This window comes from Rattus norvegicus, chromosome 3, assembly GCF_021556685.1.
Source record: "Rattus norvegicus strain SHRSP/BbbUtx chromosome 3, alternate assembly SHRSP_T2T, whole genome shotgun sequence".
Lineage (NCBI taxonomy): Eukaryota > Metazoa > Chordata > Mammalia > Rodentia > Muridae > Rattus > Rattus norvegicus.
In genome coordinates this window covers 127888225-127906680 of record NC_141536.1, presented here as the reverse complement: position 1 = coordinate 127906680, position 18456 = coordinate 127888225, and the positions used below count along the sequence as shown (strand labels likewise).

The 18456-nt window shown below is 36.7% G+C and overlaps 1 protein-coding gene across 10 annotated transcripts in view; it reads right to left on the bottom strand.

Annotated features, from left to right (window-relative positions):
* Positions 1–18456, bottom strand: part of Macrod2 (mono-ADP ribosylhydrolase 2) — a 2026216-nt gene that overhangs the window by 1527069 nt on the left and 480691 nt on the right. Inside the window, 1 exon segment of one of the 10 annotated variants that reach the window (NM_001428721.1) lies at positions 15107–15497. Within the exon segment in view, the coding sequence (NP_001415650.1) occupies positions 15487–15497 (11 nt within the window). The 3' untranslated portion in view covers positions 15107–15486. 10 annotated transcript variants of the gene reach the window in all.

Genomic DNA, 18456 nt, shown 5'->3' with positions numbered 1-18456 from the left:
AAGAATAGAGGCTGTGACTGCATATTCTAGGTCAGGATCTTATCCTATTTTACAACTCTCCCAATCTCTCTCTGTGTGAACCTGAATCTTAGTTAGCCACACCTATGAAATCAAGTGTTTAATAAACACTTGTTCCTATCTAGCATCTCCCACAAAGTCACTGTGTTTTTAATACAAACTCCTTTTAACATAATCCTAACAGCATAATTTGTAAGAATATCTACAGAGCAATAAAGGTCTTGGACTCTCTTGTTCAAGAAACCTTTGGCTAGTCAAAGTCTACAGGTAAAATATTAACATTAAGAACATTGGAGCTTCAATGCCTAAATGATAATGTAAATATATGTTCCATTAAAATGATTTTATATTTAGGAAATTAACTAACCTCCCATATATGTATGAATTCATTCACAAACACATATACAGGAAAAGCTCCAAATTTCAGCTTTGACTAGTCCTTCTGAGGATTTTCAAACTCTGTGACTCATACCTTTAGAAATTATACAGGTTAATTTAAATTCTAAAAAAAGAATCTATTGTAAAAGGTTCAAAAGTCATCCATAAAACCATTAGCATATGCCACTAAGGAAAAATTGTGTGGGTATTATGGTTATAAAACACAAGAAAAGTCAGTCAATAACAAAGAAGCATGTAGGTAGAAAGTATAAAGGGAACAATGTTCTCACTGTGCAGGCAAAGGCTAACAGGCAGCACTTGAAGCAGGTAAGTCATGTCCCAGGGAGTTGAGTGTATGATATATATGAAGAGGATTTCTCAGCAAAGAGAAAATCAGCCACTGTTAGATGACAAAGGAAGGGATAAGGTAGAAGGAGCCTTGTGGGTCCATGGGCTTTCTCCTCTTTAGTCACAAACCTCTTTGCTGACTGAGTCTTGAAACCACTAGAATTACAATGGGCAGTGTATGACAGCTACCACCTGCAAGCTGGGATTAATTACATGGAGTGAAATTGAGTGAATGAAGTCTGTATATGGTGTGATTCATCTCGGAAAAAAATAAGCTGATAAACAAATCATTACATCAGTGTTGTTTGGGAAGGGCAAGTTCAAAGTTCAGCAGTTTTTACTTGTAAGGGTCAGGGAGAGAGCTGAGAGGTATACCTCTGCGGTGTGAATAATCATAACAGGCGATCTATTGTTCCCAAATATACTGTTTTCTTTATTTCTAAATATGATACTATTTCTTCAGAAAGAGATTTTTCTCATTCATATTCACCTTAAATGTGTTACTTTGGAACATAAATGTAGCATTAAAGAATCAAGAGTGTGTGTGCGTGCGTGCGTGTGTGTGTGTGTGTGTGTGTGTGTGTGTGTGTGTGTGTGTGTGTTTGTGAGCATTTCTCCATAGACTGCAATTGATTCTACATTTGTCAATCTCTGTGCATCATAAGAGAAGAAGGCATGAAAGGTATTCACTTTTGAGTTCCATGATTACAGAATTAAAAGCTGTTTCTATGATATAAACACACGCATACTTTAATTGTCAATACAGTGATGTGTTCTGAGGGTGAAATGTGGTCTCTGAGGAGTTAGAGTTAATACAGACATATGGGTTTTAGTTTACCATGTAAGTAGAGGCAGTCATAGAATCAGTGAAATTTAAATAAATTAAATTGCGAGGCATAATATTTCCTTTTGCTGTGTGCACTTTGACGTGCTACTGTTCAATAGGCCCATCCTATTATTTACAGTGATGCATTTGTAACAGCTGATCTTCTTGTAGGATACAACATCCTTGTTGTCTTTATTAATTTTATTTATTTTTGAGTCTACTTCAGCATATCAGAATAACTACTTTTTCAAAAACAACGCTTGCATAGTATAATCTTTCCCAACTTTATACTTCTAAACTACTTGTCCTATTCTGGACATGAGTTTCATATAGAAAGCAAACCATCAGAGCACATTTTTTACCCAGAATATTTTAATTGGAATATTTAGACAATTTATATTTTAGTTGCTTTATTGATTCACACACCATAAAACTGGCCCATTTAAAGTCCACAATTCAGTGGGTTTTATATATTCACAGACTTGTTCGACGATCACCACAATCAATGTTTCAACATATTCATCTTTCCCTAGAAAGACATACCCATTAGTATTCTCTCCCCATTTCTCCTCCTCAGCATCCTGTCAGCCCTAGGCAACCAATAATTTGCTTACTGCTTCAAGATTCATCTATTACAGACAATTCAAATAAATAGAATCATACAATATACATTCATTTATGACTAGTATTTTTAAAAAAATAATAAAGCCTAGGATTTTCAACATTGATTCCTGTTGCCGCATGATCCAGTGAGCCATTCACTTTTATGAATGTGTAATTTTCCGTTTTATGATTATATTTGTTCATCTGTCATCACACATTTCATTGTTTCAATTTGAATGCTGGTATGAATGATGATGCTATTCAGAGACATGCACAAGGTTTATGTGAATATATATTCTTACATCACATATATATGTATGTGTGTGTATATATATACATATACATATACATAATAGAAGAATTGCTGGGTTCATATTATAATCCTATGATTAACAATGTGAGAAACTGCTACAATACTTTCCGAGGTGAACGTAGCACTTTGTGTTCTTCTTAGTTATGTATGAGGGTTACAGTTTCTCTTATCATAGATAGTAGATGATACGACTTGTCTTTTTGATAATAGCTATCCTATCTGAAGAAAGTGAGATTTCACTGAGTTTTCAGTTTACATTTGCCTGATGAATTACGCTCAGTGCCTGTCAATGACCTTCTTAGCTCTCTGAGTAACTTGTTTGGAGAAGATATCTACTCAGATACTTTGCATATTTCAAAGTTGAGTTATTGTATATTAGTTGCGGGACTCCCTTATCAAATGTGTCATTTAAAAATATTTCCTCCACTCTGCTACTCATTTGTTATTTTCTTTATGATGTAATTTGAAACACAATTCGTTTTCAATTTTAATTAAGTCTAATGTATTTGCTTATTAATTCTCTCTCTCTCTCTCTCTCTCTCTTAAATTGGGTATTTCTTATTTATATTTCAAATGTTATTCCCTTTCCTGGTTTCCTGTCCATAAGCCCCCTAACACCCCTGCCCCTCCCCTTTTATAAGGCTCTTCCCCTCCCCACCCTCCCCCTTACCCTCCCCACAACAATCCCCTACACTGGGGGTCCAACCTTGGCAGGACCAAGGGATTCTCCTTCCAATGGTGCCCAGCAAGGGCATCCTTTGCTACATATGCAGTTGGAGCCCAGGGTCAGTCCATGTATAGTCTCTGGGTAGTGGTTTAGTCCCTGGAAGCTCTGGTTGGTTGGCATTGTTGTTCTTATGGGGTTGCAAGCCCCTTCAGCTCTTTCAATCCTTTCTCTAATTCCTCCAATGGGGGTTCCATTCTCAGGTCAGTGGTTTGCTGCTAGTATTTGCCTCTCTATTTGACATGCTCTGGCTGTGTCTCTCAGAAGACATCTATATTCGACTTCTGTCAGCCTGCACTTCCTAGCTTCATCCATCTTATTTGGTTTTGGTGGCTGTATATATATGGGCCACATGTTGGGCGGGCTCCGAATGGGGCAGTTTCTTCAGTCTCTGCTCTAAGTTTTGCCTCCCTATCCCCTCCTATGGATATGTTTGTTTCCCCTTTTTAAGAAGGAGTGAATCATCTGCATTTTGGTCATCCTTCTTCTTGAGTTTCATGTGGTCCATGGATTGCATCTTGGGTAATTCAAGGATTTGGGCTCATAACCACTTATCAATGAGTGCATACCATGCATGTTTTTCAGTGATTGCATTACCTCACTCAGGATGATATTTTCTAGTTCCCTCCATTTGCCTATGAATTTCATGAAGTCATTGTTTTTGATAGCTGAGTAATATTCCATTGTGTAGATGTACCACATTTTCTGTATCCATTCCTCTGTTAAAGGGCATCTGGGTTCTTTCCAGCTTCTGGCTATTATATATAAGGCTGCTATGAACATAGTGGAGCATGTGTCTTTGTTGATGTGGAGGTCCTTGATCCACTTGGACTTAAGCTTTGTACAGATCGATAAGAATGGATCGATTTGCATTCTTCTACATGCTGACCTCCAGTTGAATGAGCACCATTTGTTGACAATGCTATCATTATTCCATTGGATGGTTTTAGCTCCTTTGTCAAAGATCAAGTGACCATAGGTGTGTGCATTCATTTCTGGGTCTTCAATTCTATTTCACTGATCTATCTCCCTGTCTCTGTACCAATACCATACAGTTTTTATGACTATTGCTCTGTAATACTGCTTAAGGTCAGGGATAGTGATTCCCCCAGAAGTTCTTTTATTGTTGAGAATAGTTTTAGCTATCCTGGGCTTTTTGTTATTCCAAATGAATTTGCAAATTGTTCTTTCTAACTCTCTGAAGAATTGAATTGGAATTTTGATGGGGATTGCATTGAATCTATAGATTGCTTTTGGTAAAATGGCCATTTTTACTATATTAGTTCTGCCAATCCATGAGCATGGGAGGTCTTTCCATCTTCTGAGATCTTCTTCAATTTCTTTCTTCAGAGACTTGAAGTTCTTGTCATGCTTATTTTTTGATATAATGCCTTACTAATAAACCATTGCCTAATATAAAAAGTCTATTCTTAGGTTACTATCCTTATGTTTTAATTCTTTCACTTAGGTATATAATATGTCTGGACTAAACTTATATGTAGAGTTTTGAAGTTGGAAAACATTAGAATTCCAACTTTTAAAAGTGAATTACTCTACTCATTCAATTCCCACAGCTCATTTACACTTTTAGTATTTTGATGATATATAAAATAGTCTATCAATTTATAACCTATACTCTTTTATGACTTCTACTTATCTTAATTCACTTACTTAATTTTTTTTAGTTTTTACTCTAACCTATAGCATTGTGAAGTCCACTGTCTCATAGAGTATTTCTAATTATTCCTCTATTAAACCCACATATAAGTCACATTTTTCACTATCTAATGGTACTACTAGCTTCTAAGATCAGGGGATAATGCTCCTGCTAGCACTGTGAGCATGGTGGTGCTGTAAGCTGCAATTGTCCAGTGGTGTTTAGATGATATTGCCAAACACTTGCTGCTATACTATCTTCCTTCATGTGTGTGTCTACAGGGATCTCAGAGCATTTTGCCTTTCTGTTTCTACTGGCAACTCTGGGTGAGACACTGCTGTAATACCCTCCTCAGAATATAAAAAGAATAATGAGAAAATTTATAGGAGTCACATCTGTATAGGTCTTCATCTCTCAAGAACCCTAACAAACATCCCCCATTTCCAATTTCCAGATACTTCTGTTGTTGTGCTATTTGGAGATTTTCATTTATAAGGAGAAAGACTTTGGAGAAATGCTACTACTCTACCCTGGTACAACTGAAAATAGTATTTCATTTCAGTGTTAAAAATGACCATTTGTTCCTCTTGATTTCTACTAATATAATTTGTTTCCACCCAATAATAATTTAGGAAGGTTCAACTATTTTGGCAATGGTACTAAATTATTCCTTTTGTTGTTCACATGCAGGCAAACATCCATTTATATTTATCTAAAATAATTGTAAACATTTGAAAATAATTACATGGTTAAGTCACTCCAATTAGTTAAAAGAGTTGGATGAGAACACAACAGAATATTCAAACAACAGCTGAGTAGAAGATTTTAATCTTGTTACCACTGATGTCAGCATTCTACCTGAGGCAAAACTAATTGCTGCAACTTCCACCCACAGCTCCAACTCACTGCATACTCACATTGGATAATCATGGAAGAGAAAATGCCCTAATAAAGGGAGTGGGACACACAGAGCCTTTACTGGGCCTTTGCATCATGGAGGAAGCTAGAGAACAATGCATCTGTAGTTCTGTGTCTAACAGAATATATCTATGTACATTTGCAAGTCTACTTTCTGGCACCAAGAGCTCTAAGGAAAGTTCTCAGATGTGGGCTGGAGGTGCCTCTGAGTAAACATGAGAAATATGGTAGGTAGACTAATTTAGAATCTCAGTTGCACTTCAGATAAGTCATCTAATGCCCTAGAACCTGTTTGTGTGTGACATAATGGCTGTTGTTTAACCTGAAGAATTAATGAAAGTATGCAGAGATTCTGAGAAATGGTAAATAACCACTCGTTGGCCTCCTGACTTTGCCCTGACAAATTGGTAGAGCTAGCTGGCATTCAGAATCTCAGGATACTAGGGTTGGTTTGTATTAAGGACTTCCCAATGTTAGTTTAAAAGTAGAACAGCAACTCACATTTCTAAGGATGTATGCCTCAAAATACTGATATACACTTAATTTGAATGAACACAAAAATTTTAACCTGCGTGATTGATCATCAAATTTCAAGTGCACGTTTTTCTCAAAATAGGTGATGGTACAAATCTTAAGAATTTCTGCTTCAATCTTGTACATTTTTCTCTGAAAATTGCTAGAAGTCTAAAAGGAATTTTAAAGCCACATACTCAACAAGTAGACTACCTCACTTTTCTCTCTTACAAAAAGTGGTGGAATCCCAACGAGAGTGTCCCTTGTCTTCCCATTATCCAGTGCCTTCTACAAACTGTGGTATGTTGGGAGTTGAATAGAGTTTATAACAAAACTACTAGAATATGTTCCCCTTCTCCAGCTTATTGGACCACAGGGCACACAAAACCTAAGTCTATTTTGGGGGGGGTACATAAATTTTAGTATTTATTGAAGATGAAGACAAATTTTTATATTAATGAGATTGACATGATTGTTTATCTTCATGGAAAGGATTAAGTCTTGGCTGAGAATTTGATACTGGAGGGCATATGATGTCCAATGCAATAAACATTGTCATTTGTGGTCCTGGACCTCTGGAGATGGACTCCATAGGCCTGGAAAATTACTTAGTGGCCTGGATCTCAGAGTCCCAGTTATGGGGGTACAATAGCAACACTACACTGAATTTGACAAGTATTTCTCAGGTAACCTGGCCACACCCTTACAAGTCAAGGGGTATGCCAGCAGCCAGTACTGATTTCATTTAAAGACAAACAAATAAAAGGTCTAAGGACAAGTGTGAGCTACAAAATTGGGATTGATTCATGGGCAACCTGTGAAGCAAGAGAAATACAGGCTCTGAGAGGCAGAGAGAAAAACTGGTAAAGCAGAATAATATGTGAGAGTTGGAACCCTAAAGTAATAGCTGGCAGATGTTAAGTGGACAAAGGGAGGGTACCGGGAGAGCACAACTGCTGTCTGGGGAGTGACGCATTTAAGGGTAGAGGTACACAGATGAATGACTTGTATGGCCAGCAACACTGAATAACCAGCTGTACTCTGTGGTGGTTAGGAATCTAAGGTCAGAGGAAACTATCCTGGTTCCTTACTCTGGATTGGGCTTGACCTCACCCTCACTATGATGAATACTACCTATGCCAAGGACCCCAAATTCTAGTTTAGCATGTTTATTAACTATTCTATAAATAATGAAGCCCAGAAGAAATGGAATCCTCTGGGCTACACCAAAGGGATCGTTTTTAAACACACTCCACAGTGGCTAAGCCTACTTGGGGTGTAGGGTTGTTACCACTTTTCTAAGGAAGATGTCTTTCTTAAAAACCTTACTCAGCTCTACCTTCATTCTTAAAATGTGAATATTTTACACCTCATTCTAATAAAAAGCTTTAAAAACAAAAACAGGTGGACCATGTAAGAATGAGGGGAGCCAATGGGCCAACTGAAATATAAATGAATAATAAATTAACCATTTTCTGACAAAATTAACTAGGGAAAGAAACAAAAAAGTCACATGCTTTTGGGTTAGGGTATCACACATACTAACCAACATCCCTGGGAAAAGTAACTATTCATTTTAAAAAATAAAATGAAAAACATGTTTATTAATGAAAAGAATTGGTAAAGTTAATTTTTATTAGATAAAATATCCACTCAGTATTATCCTAAAAATAAATTCAATGGTTCATTCAGAAAAAAGAGAATGTGAGCTTCTACTATTCCCTTAACTGCAGATCTATGCATAAAAATCCAGTCATGAAAAGAATGTTGTGAAAAACATAGTCAACTTTATAACAAAAATTAGGCAACAGCTCAGGGGAAACTTCATTCAAAATAGAAGATAATTAAAATTTAAACAGCAGAATATCCAACTACATTTTTAATATTTTATAATCAGGATAAATGTACAATTTTATTATCATATATTCATCTACAAAATATTTTAACCTTGTGCCACGTCTCAGTGGTAACTCCCTACACAATTTGCACAGACAAGTTATCCTTCATGTAAGCTATTTTTGCAATAGATAATAATGATGATGCCAGAATTGATTATATGTGATTGATCTGCATCCTGGGTCATCTGAAATACATATAGAGTCCAATACACTGTCAGCTTAAGAGCTCTGTTCTTTTGACAATTTACAGTTTAAGAAATTGTGATGTATCAAGAACTTTTCCCACATTGAGGCCTACATCCATCTAATGCAGTTGGAAAATTACTAAAGGAATTATTCACCCAAATACTAACTTAATTCATATAACACTGTTCTTCACTGGATTAAAGAATCATATCTATAACATTTTTCTATTAGTAGCAGGACAATCAAAACTTAATTTTCATATTTTCCATAATAATGTATACATTGAAACTGAACAGAAAGATTGGCGATGCATTTTGAGACTTGTATGGACACCACATATCACTAAATTACTTATTCAAAAGTATTAATAGTTTAAATGTATCTAAAGAAAAATATTTCCCTGTAAAAATCATAATATCTCCTGAATCAAGATATAGGGTGACAGTAAATAGGAGGCTTTGAAAGAGTGATGTAAACAGACAGTTCTCATGAGGCTGGGCTGTTCATAGAGAGCCCTTGCCCGTGTGGTTCGTCCCTTCAAGATAAGGACACTTCCCTCCTCTGCCATGTTGTGACAGAGCCACAGGAGCTGAATAGCTGCTCATACTATGCTCCAAAATTTCCCAAGTGATTTGCTAATGAATAGCTTTTTTTTTAATGGTCTCAGTCTCAGGTATTTTATTATGTCAATGCAAATGGACCAGAAAGGAAAAGGAAAGCCAAATTAGATGTGGCTCTAAGCTGCCTGAAATCTCAGCTAAAACTGTAACTGATGTAGAAAAAGATCATGAAAGTGTCAGATGTCTATGGTCCCTATTACTAGAAGATTATGAAAGACAGGAATGTCACATAGTTGTATTTAAAAGATTTTAAGATTTGAAAGTTCTAAGGGCAAAGAAAACATTATTTTCTTAGTACCCAGCACAATAATTGACATGAGATAAACGTATATAAGTGTTGAGTGAATGAACCATGAGATCTTACATCACTATAAATGACTGTGAAGAAGGTTAGAATTTAATTCCAACTACCTCGAGTTCTCTCTGCCTCCTGCTTGTGGCTCAAGGAGCTCAGAACTGTTCCTACTGCAGTACCTTCGTCCACAGAGTGAACTCTAAACAAAGGGGCAAAAGCGTCCTCCAGGTGAGCGCAATTACCCAAGTGGGCAAGGCTGGATACCCTAGGGCTGGAACAGTCACATCCTGAGAACCAGTCTACCCCCTTTCGGCCAGTCCTGTGGAACCAGAATCATAACAACATCCAGGGAATGTCCTCACCAAGATTGTCTAATCATGCGAACTTCCTGCCCTCTGCTTTCACTTGTCCTTCTGTTTTGTTTTTGTTTTTTGTTTTTGTTTTTCTGTTGTTGTTTTTGGTTTTTTTTTTCTATTTCATTTAAAGCTCATTTAATGCTGCAAAGTCAGATCTGGGCCCATGAGAGCCCTCTCTTTGCTTCCTCAATGTGGTCACATTGATTAAATCGCCTGTCTTTGACCTTTAAACAGCAGCAACAACAAAAACTTCTGTAGAAGTATCTTTTTAAACGATCAGTTAAAAAAATATTTGCACAATGCCTCCAGCTAAAAGAAATCTTACACAAAATGAATGAACAAAAAAACTCATGTTGCTCGATTTTAAAGTAAGGAATGTTCTATATGTAAAGTTATAACTATGTATAAAACATGATGTAAAAATTTACAAAACATCATGATAATTTTACCTGAAAGTATATAGAATATTTATTGAAAATGAATACTGCTAAATTTCTTTGTCATGCCAGTGGACTAGAAATATTCAAAGGGTGTCAAAGTGCATGAGAAAATCATGTGAAGGTATTTTTTCTACCACCTCAAAACATGCTTGTAACCCATTCTCTGAATGAGCACACAGGTAACGCAAGCATGCAATTCCATCTCTAACACAGGCACCAGTAGGGATGGTGTGTAGGGCAAGTGTGGCCAGGTTGTTCACAGTATGGATGCCCCACTAGGCCAACATCTCTTGCATTAGGGAATGTCATGATGGATGGAAAATTCATGTCCTCCAACTCCCTCATCCTGCAGGGGAAGAACTCTAAGGCACAAGTTTACTCCGTTGCCCTGTTGTCCAATTGCAATGATCTCTAGTTGGTCCATGCCAACTTTCTTTGTGGCATTATCCATTTCCTGCAAGACAGAAGGAAAGGGTAGGAGAAGATGGCAGGTTGTAACCTCTTTCTCAGCTCTCAGTCTTAAATATGTGCCCCTAAATGCCCAATATACAGTAGCTTCTCTTTCCTTGAACCAGTCGAGATATTTTAAGAACTCTTTATGCAGAATACAACACTATTACCCATCATCTAATTAGTATTGGAAAGGAGGTTTGCAAGATAATTAGCCTCTTATCCCTCTCCAAATTCTTTCTTCTATTCAGCTAAGATACCTATTAGTCAGCAATGTGCTTCTTGCTATTGTTAGGACATACTTGCTAAGACAGCTGCCCTTACCAATTAGTGCTATCAATGTAAAAATGTGATACTATTTATTTCATATTGCAGCCTGCAACAGCTTTTTCATGTATCTAAATATTTCTAGTGGCTCCTAATTTCTATGCTATAGATAAACAACCCCCTATGCTTTGAAAAGTAATAAAGAGACCTCCTTTACTGGCCTTAATTATATATAGCTTTAGTAGATTAATGATTAGTGTTTTCTAATATAAGTTTCATGATACTATAGTTCTAATAATTTCCCAGTCTTCAAAATTAAAATCATAAGGCAAATTTCAGAATTTTAAAAGAACAGTGGAGTTTGCTTTTCACTATTGATGCTGTGAGCAATAAGTGACTGAGTGTGTCTAAACTGTGACTAACAGAATCTATGTGTACATGGACACAGACATCCCTGTGTGCACACAGGTAAATGACGGTGCAGCTGTGGAGCTTCTGAGCCATCCTAGGATACCCTCAGTGCTTCCGGGAGATGATAGTTACCTGAAAACACACAACTCTAGAAGAGAAAGACCTTATCTCTCTTATACACACCTCCAAGCTCATAATGTTTTGCAACAGCGACCACAATTTCTCAAAAGTGAACTTTAACAACAAAACATTTAGATGTTATGTAATGCACCATCTTAAGCTTTATAAAATTATTACTGATGACCTGCATGGTTGCTTAATTACTATAATTATAAAATAATTATAAACAAAACAAAATACAGAAAGCAGATCTAGACAGATGCGTGTCTAGAAACCACATCCCATAATTAAATTAGAAGATGGTAGAATACCTCCTCTGGCCATGCCAGGGAGTGGTGGGACTGTTTCTTACTCTCACTGGAAGTAAATAGTAAGGGATCCTCAGTTTGCAATATATATATATATATATATATATATTACTTTAGACATAATTTTTGGCTGACATGTGCATAATACTTTGAAGGAGTAAGTACAGAGTGACAAGTCCTGGCTTCCCAGAACCCAGAAACAGACATCAGCATGCAAACCTCAGTGTTTCAGTGTTCAAAATTATAATTAAATAATATAATGACCACAATAACTTCAAAGCATGTTGGATAAGTTTTGTTGATCAATAGTCTGCAGGGCCTGTTATGCAAGCCATTTCTCCTGAAATCTTCCACATTTATATCTCAATGATTCAGTCTTAAACAAAACGAAACACTGAACATTCACATTCAGAAGGCAGATGCTTACACTAAAATATAAAGAGGCAGTGATCTCATCCTGATCAAGTGCATTTCTCATTGTCACATCAACAAATATGAATGGGTCCCTCAGCTATGCTACTTTTAAGATTTCTGGCTGAATTCCAACTGTTACCTTCTCCATCTCATTGCCAGAAATCCTATATCTGTACAGGACAACTTTACTTATGATTGGAAACTGTAAGTGTGTAAGAACTAGTGTCCTCAGAGCATCCTTCAGACAGTGAGTGACAGATGATGGATAACCCAGATCCTCTACCCTGGGGCCAGGATAACTCTGAAGTGAATGTCTCACAGTCTCTCACAGCTCCCCACAACATCAAGCTGCAGCTGATGTCCTCTTTGCTAGCTTTCTTTTGTCTTTATCTGATGTAGCACATTCTTGCTTTGGAATGTGAAGCTCATGGATGCCACAAAGAAGTCACCAGCAACATGACAACCGTCATTAACAGCACTCATTATCTGTTGGGGTCCTCCCAGAAGAGATTGAAGCTTTCACCCATTGTAATTTTCATTCTCACACAGACATATATTACTAATGCCTCACAATGGGACAAAGAGGAAACTGAGAGATTTAAGAAGTTACAGAGACATAGATCACTAGGTATTTAAATAATGATTACAAATGAGAACATGCGAAATTAAAACTCATCCTGTACATTCTTTTATTCTATACCACTACCATAAAGCTAAACTTAAAATGGTTCAAGTACAAAATCCACATGGTGACCAATTTCTTTTTTTTAATAAAAATATTCTCAAAAAATAAATTTATTTTAGCTACTTAGTAGTATTTATCCAAGTATATTTATAAGCCTTCTAATATTGCCAAGGGTTATCAGAAGACATTCCTTTCACTTCAAATATTTCTCCATTTAAATGTTTGCTGCTTTCATTTGGCAAAGAATTTTTCAGGACCAGGGTGGGGGCTTCTTTGAGAATTGGGGGCCATGCCTAGTGTGTGTCTCCACTCCCAGAAGCTACTCTGAAAGAAGCTTAGTGAATATTGATTGAAACTCATTTTTGTTCTAATAAACATTAACAAATGGAAATGCTTGTTAGTGGAGAGGATTAGTTTCAGTAAAGGGCAGTGTGGTTATAAGATTTCAAGTGCCTTCATAAGGAAGAGAAATCCTATGAAATGATGAGAAACGCAGCCCATAATTTTCTTTAACTCCTGCCTGTGCAGAGAATGGCTTCTGCTTCAAGCATGTTATAGTCACTGTACATAGTCTTTAACATAATAATAGAATATTTTTAAATGGTAATGTTGAGGTTGCAGAGACTGGGAAGAGAGTTCTGGCCTTCTGAGTTCTGGGCAGAGTACCACTTGTTCAGGGTCATGAGAGATGCTCCATCAGAAATGGTGACTTTGCCAGATACCACAGGGTTATTTTCTTTTCCAAAATACAGGCAGCATCTTGTCTTGAAAACTTCACAGTCAGGCTGTGTCCAATAATACTCCAAAGTTTTCACTAGTGGGATACATTCTTTAATGAGAAGTTCACGGGATGAAGTGTGATGGTAAAGAGAACTGTCCCAGAGCCCACTGTGACAGCATTTCCATCGTTCATAAGAAAGTGACTTTACTAGTCCTATTTATTATCACAAAGCAATGGTTTCTATTAATTGGAAAACTCCACAAGAGAATGCTACATCTTTGAATTATGCCAAAATGCCCATCATTTAAGAAATGATCCATGAATTAGACATTGAATCCTAAACAGCTTCACCTCATGACATGAATTAATATCAGCTAAAATCAACTCATTCTGTACCTACAACAGATAAAAGATAGGGAACCTAAAGAAACAATAAAAGGTTCTCTGAGATGTTTGGTCATGGGAAATAGGTATAGGAAGAAAGCAGAAAATGAGGACAAAAGAAACACTTTTCTAGGCACATGCTCCACTATGTTCATCGCAGCCTTATTTATAATAGCCAGAAGCTGGAAAGAACCCAGATGCCCTTCAACAGAGGAATGGATACAGAAAATGTGGTACATCTACACAATGGAATACTACTCAGCTATCAAAAACAACGACTTTATGAAATTCGTAGGCAAATGGTTGGAACTGGAAAATATCATCCTGAGTGAGCTAACCCAATCACAGAAAAACATACATGGTATGCACTCATTCATAAGTGGATATTAGCCCAAATGCTCGAATTACCCTAGATGCACCGAACACATGAAACTCAAGAAGGATGACCAAAATTCGAATGCTTCACTCCTTCTTTAAAAGGGGAACAAGAATACCTTGGGAGGGAGTAGGGAGGCAAAGTTCAGAACAGAGGCAGAAGGAACACCCATTCAGAGCCTGCCCCACATGTGGCCCATACATATACAGCCACCAAACTGGATAAGATGGATGAAGCAAAGAAGTGCAGGCCGACCGGAAACGGATGTAGATCTCTCCTGAGAGACACAGCCAGAACACAGCAAATACATAGGCGAATGCCAGCAGCAAACCACTGAACTGAGAACAGGACCCCTGTTGAAGGAATCTTAGAAAGGACTGAAAGAGCTTGAAGGGACTTAAGATCCCTTATGAACAACAACGCCAACCAACCAGAGCTTCCAGGGACTAAGCCACTACCCAAACACTATGCATGGACTGACCTGGACTCCAACTGCATATATAGCAATGAATAGCCTAGAGCACCAGTGGAAGGGGAAGCCCTTGGTCCTGCCAAGACTGAACCCCCAGTGAACGTGATTGTTTGGGGGAGGGTGGTAATAGAGGGGAGGATGGGGAGGGGAACACCGATATAGAAGGGGAGGGGGACGGGCTGGAGGATGTTGGCCCAGAAACCGGGAAGGGGAATAATAATCGAAATGTAAATAAGAAATATCAAGGTAATAAAGATTTAAAAAAAGAATCTTAGAAAAAAAAGAAAGAAACTACTTTTCTAAAGAAGAATAAAAATATCTAATAATCACATTCCCCACTTATTCTTGGTTATTTTACTATAAAAGACTCCCTCAAAATCTATCTTAAGAAAGCAGACTATGTAATTTGCAGTAATTTCCTGTTTCATCCATTTATTATTTTTAAATTGACATTTAATTTGAAAAATAAAAATTGCAAAGAGTAGCAATGGTATGAAAATCACTCATGTTAATTGTAGATTATTTTCCCTAATATTATATTATAAAAAGTATTGATTTATACACCAACATTAGAAGATTCACAACACAAAGTTCATTTCTAGATCATTGGCTTACAGGGAATTCTGAGGAAAAGACTAAAGACCAAGAAACTCAAAATAAAATGGATACAGGTTTCTTTTGTTAACACAGTAATTTCTCCAAGTCCACCTCAGTAGCAATAGGAAGGGCTGCATACAGCGATGCCTTAAGGTTATCCTGTCAGAGCAGGCATGTTCCACCATGTGTCAGCGGTACCCTGTATGAACACACAGGAGGAGATGAGCCAAAGTCAGTCAAAGACAAGAGGTGGTAGAACACAAAAATCCTCAACTCTGCCCAGAGTCCACAACATCTACCCCACATCTCCAAACCTCCAGGACGTTGAACATGTAGAAATATAGACATTTATAAAAATTTAACTGAAGCACAGATGATTTTCCTTCATGTTCTATCATGAACAATGGTACTTTATACAGCAGCACTGAAAGAGTCATGAAAACTGTGTGCGATTTTAATAAGCTTCTGTTTTTTATTATCCGTGGATCATCCAAATAACTGAATTTCTAAAATAGTACTTGAATTACAAGTTTTGAAGCTATGTGGTTTGTCCTGTTACAGCCTGCCCACATGAGTCCAGCTTAGCAACCTACCCTCTTTAAGGGACTGGCCTCTTGGTGAAGACACGGGAGTCTCCTAGTTCTCCCTGGAAGTCTCCTTTAGCCTTTCCTTCTGGGCGATGTCCAGTCCTTTGTGACTCTCCACCTACCTGTAGAATAGCTAACTATCCAGGACCCTACACTCTCCGAATCACGTCAGGTCCCAAGGACCCCACAGTCACCACATTTGGCTAGGATTCAGATTGGGCAACAGCCACAGAAGAATGGACTCCAACAAAGATGAGACCAGCAATCTGTACCAAGCAACACCTCTAACATCAAAACTCACCTAAATCACATGTAAAGGCAGGCACATTAGACTAACATCTGACTCTTCCATGGAAACTCTAAAATGCAAAAGGGGATAGACCTCTGTTTTGCAAACTCTAAAAGACCATATATGAATAAAACTATCAATCACAATCCATGAAAAAAAAAAACCAAAACTTCATGGTAACAACAAATTTAAGCAATTTCTGTCTACTAATCCACCACTACAGAAATTATGAGAAGGGAAACTTCAGTCTGAAAAAAATAAAAGGTTAACTGCACTCATGGGAAACAAGGAATAAAGAATCTCAGAACTTTAGTCAAAAGAGGTAGATGTGAACCACACCAATACAACAACAAAATAACAATAAACGCTGCTCATTAAGAATTCTAAATATTAATGGTCTCATTTCCTCAGTGAAAGATATAGGCTAACAGATCAAATTAGAGAACAAGATATGCCCGTTTTCTGTATCCAAGAAACATGCTTCAATACCAAGGTCAATCATAACCTTAGGTTAAAATGGGAAAAAATAAAAAGTTTTCTACACAAATAGAAAGGAGTAGCAAACAGGTACAGCTCTAATAATATCTGATAAAGACAGACCTCAAACCAAAACTAATCAGAAGAGGTAAGGTAGTATTCTATATACTAACTAAAGGAAAGATCCAACAAGAGGATATTGCAATTCTAAACATTTATACAAGGAACACAAGGGCACCCAAGTTCATAAGGTAAACACTACTACAGCTAAAAGCACATATTGACTCATATGGGATTTTGACCTACAGTGATGTGACTTCAATAACCAACTCTTACCAATAGACTGGTTATCCAGATAGAAATTAAATAGAGAAACACTGGAGTTAAATGATGCCATAAATCAAATGGACCTAGCAGACATCTCCTAAAGAACATAGTTGCTCCTTAGCATCCCACAGACCTTTATCCAAAACTGACCACATATGAGGACACAAAGCAAAGATAAACAGACACAAGAAAATTGAAATAACACCCTGCATCCTATCTCACCACCATGAATTAAAGCTAGATATTATCAACATATTAGTTAGGTAGAGTATACAAACTCATGGAAGTGAACAACTTTACTGAAGAACAATCGGATCAAGACAAAAATGAAAAAGCAAACTCAAAATGTTTAGAGCGGAAGGAAAATAAAAATACAACGTGCCCAAAGTTATGGGACACAAAGAAGGTGATTTTAAGAGATCTGTTCATAGCATATGTGCCTACATTTAAAAAAAATAGAGGAAACCCATGGTAATAACTCAAGTCTAGAAAAGCAAGAAAAAGCAATACTCAAAATGAGATGGGAAGAAATGATTAAACTCAGCTAAAATCAATGAAATAGAAATGAACAAAAGTAAAATACAAGGAATCAATAAAATAAATGGTTGGTTTTTTGAGAAAAACAATATTGAAAACCTTTAACCAAATTAAATTTAAAAAAGGAAAAAGAAGGTTTAAATTAGTAAAATTAGAAATGAAAAGTGGGACATTACTACACATACCTAGGAAATTCTGAGCATCATAGGAACATTTAAAACATCTACATTCTACAAAAAAAGAATGAATTTTTTATTTTCTGATATATGTAACCTATACCTACACACACATACCTATACACACACAAACACACAGATTTCTAAAACAATTCTAAATAAGAAAAGAACTGTTGAAAATATGAGCATTCCTATTTTCAATATGTATAGCAGAACTATAGTATAAAACCATCATCTATTGGCAGTAAAATAAATACACTGAGTAATGGAATAGAAGACTCAAACAGAATTCTATATAACTACGGAAAAAACTTACGTTCTGTAGGATTCTTCTTCACCTGAGTAATGCAGATTGCTGCACATAAACTTTTTAGTTTTATGAGGTCTCTTTTTAACACCTGTGCTATCAGGGTACTGTTCAGAAAATTCTTTCCAGCATTAATATATTCAAGCCTACTTCCCACCTCTTTTATACGAATCATTGTATCTTATCTATGTTGAGGTCTTTGACTCATTTAGTGTTGAGTCTTATGTAAGGTGATGGATATGGATGGGTCTACTTTTACTCTTCAACGTGTAGCTATCCAGTATGATTAGAGACAGTTTTTGAAGATGCTGTCTTTTTACTCCAGTGTATATTTTTTGCTTCCTTGTCAAAAATTAGGTATCCATAGTTGTACAGAATTATGTCTATACACATCCTTACAATAAAAGGCATGTAATTTGAGTGACATTAGAGACCTTTTTCAGCTTGCCTTTATGTTT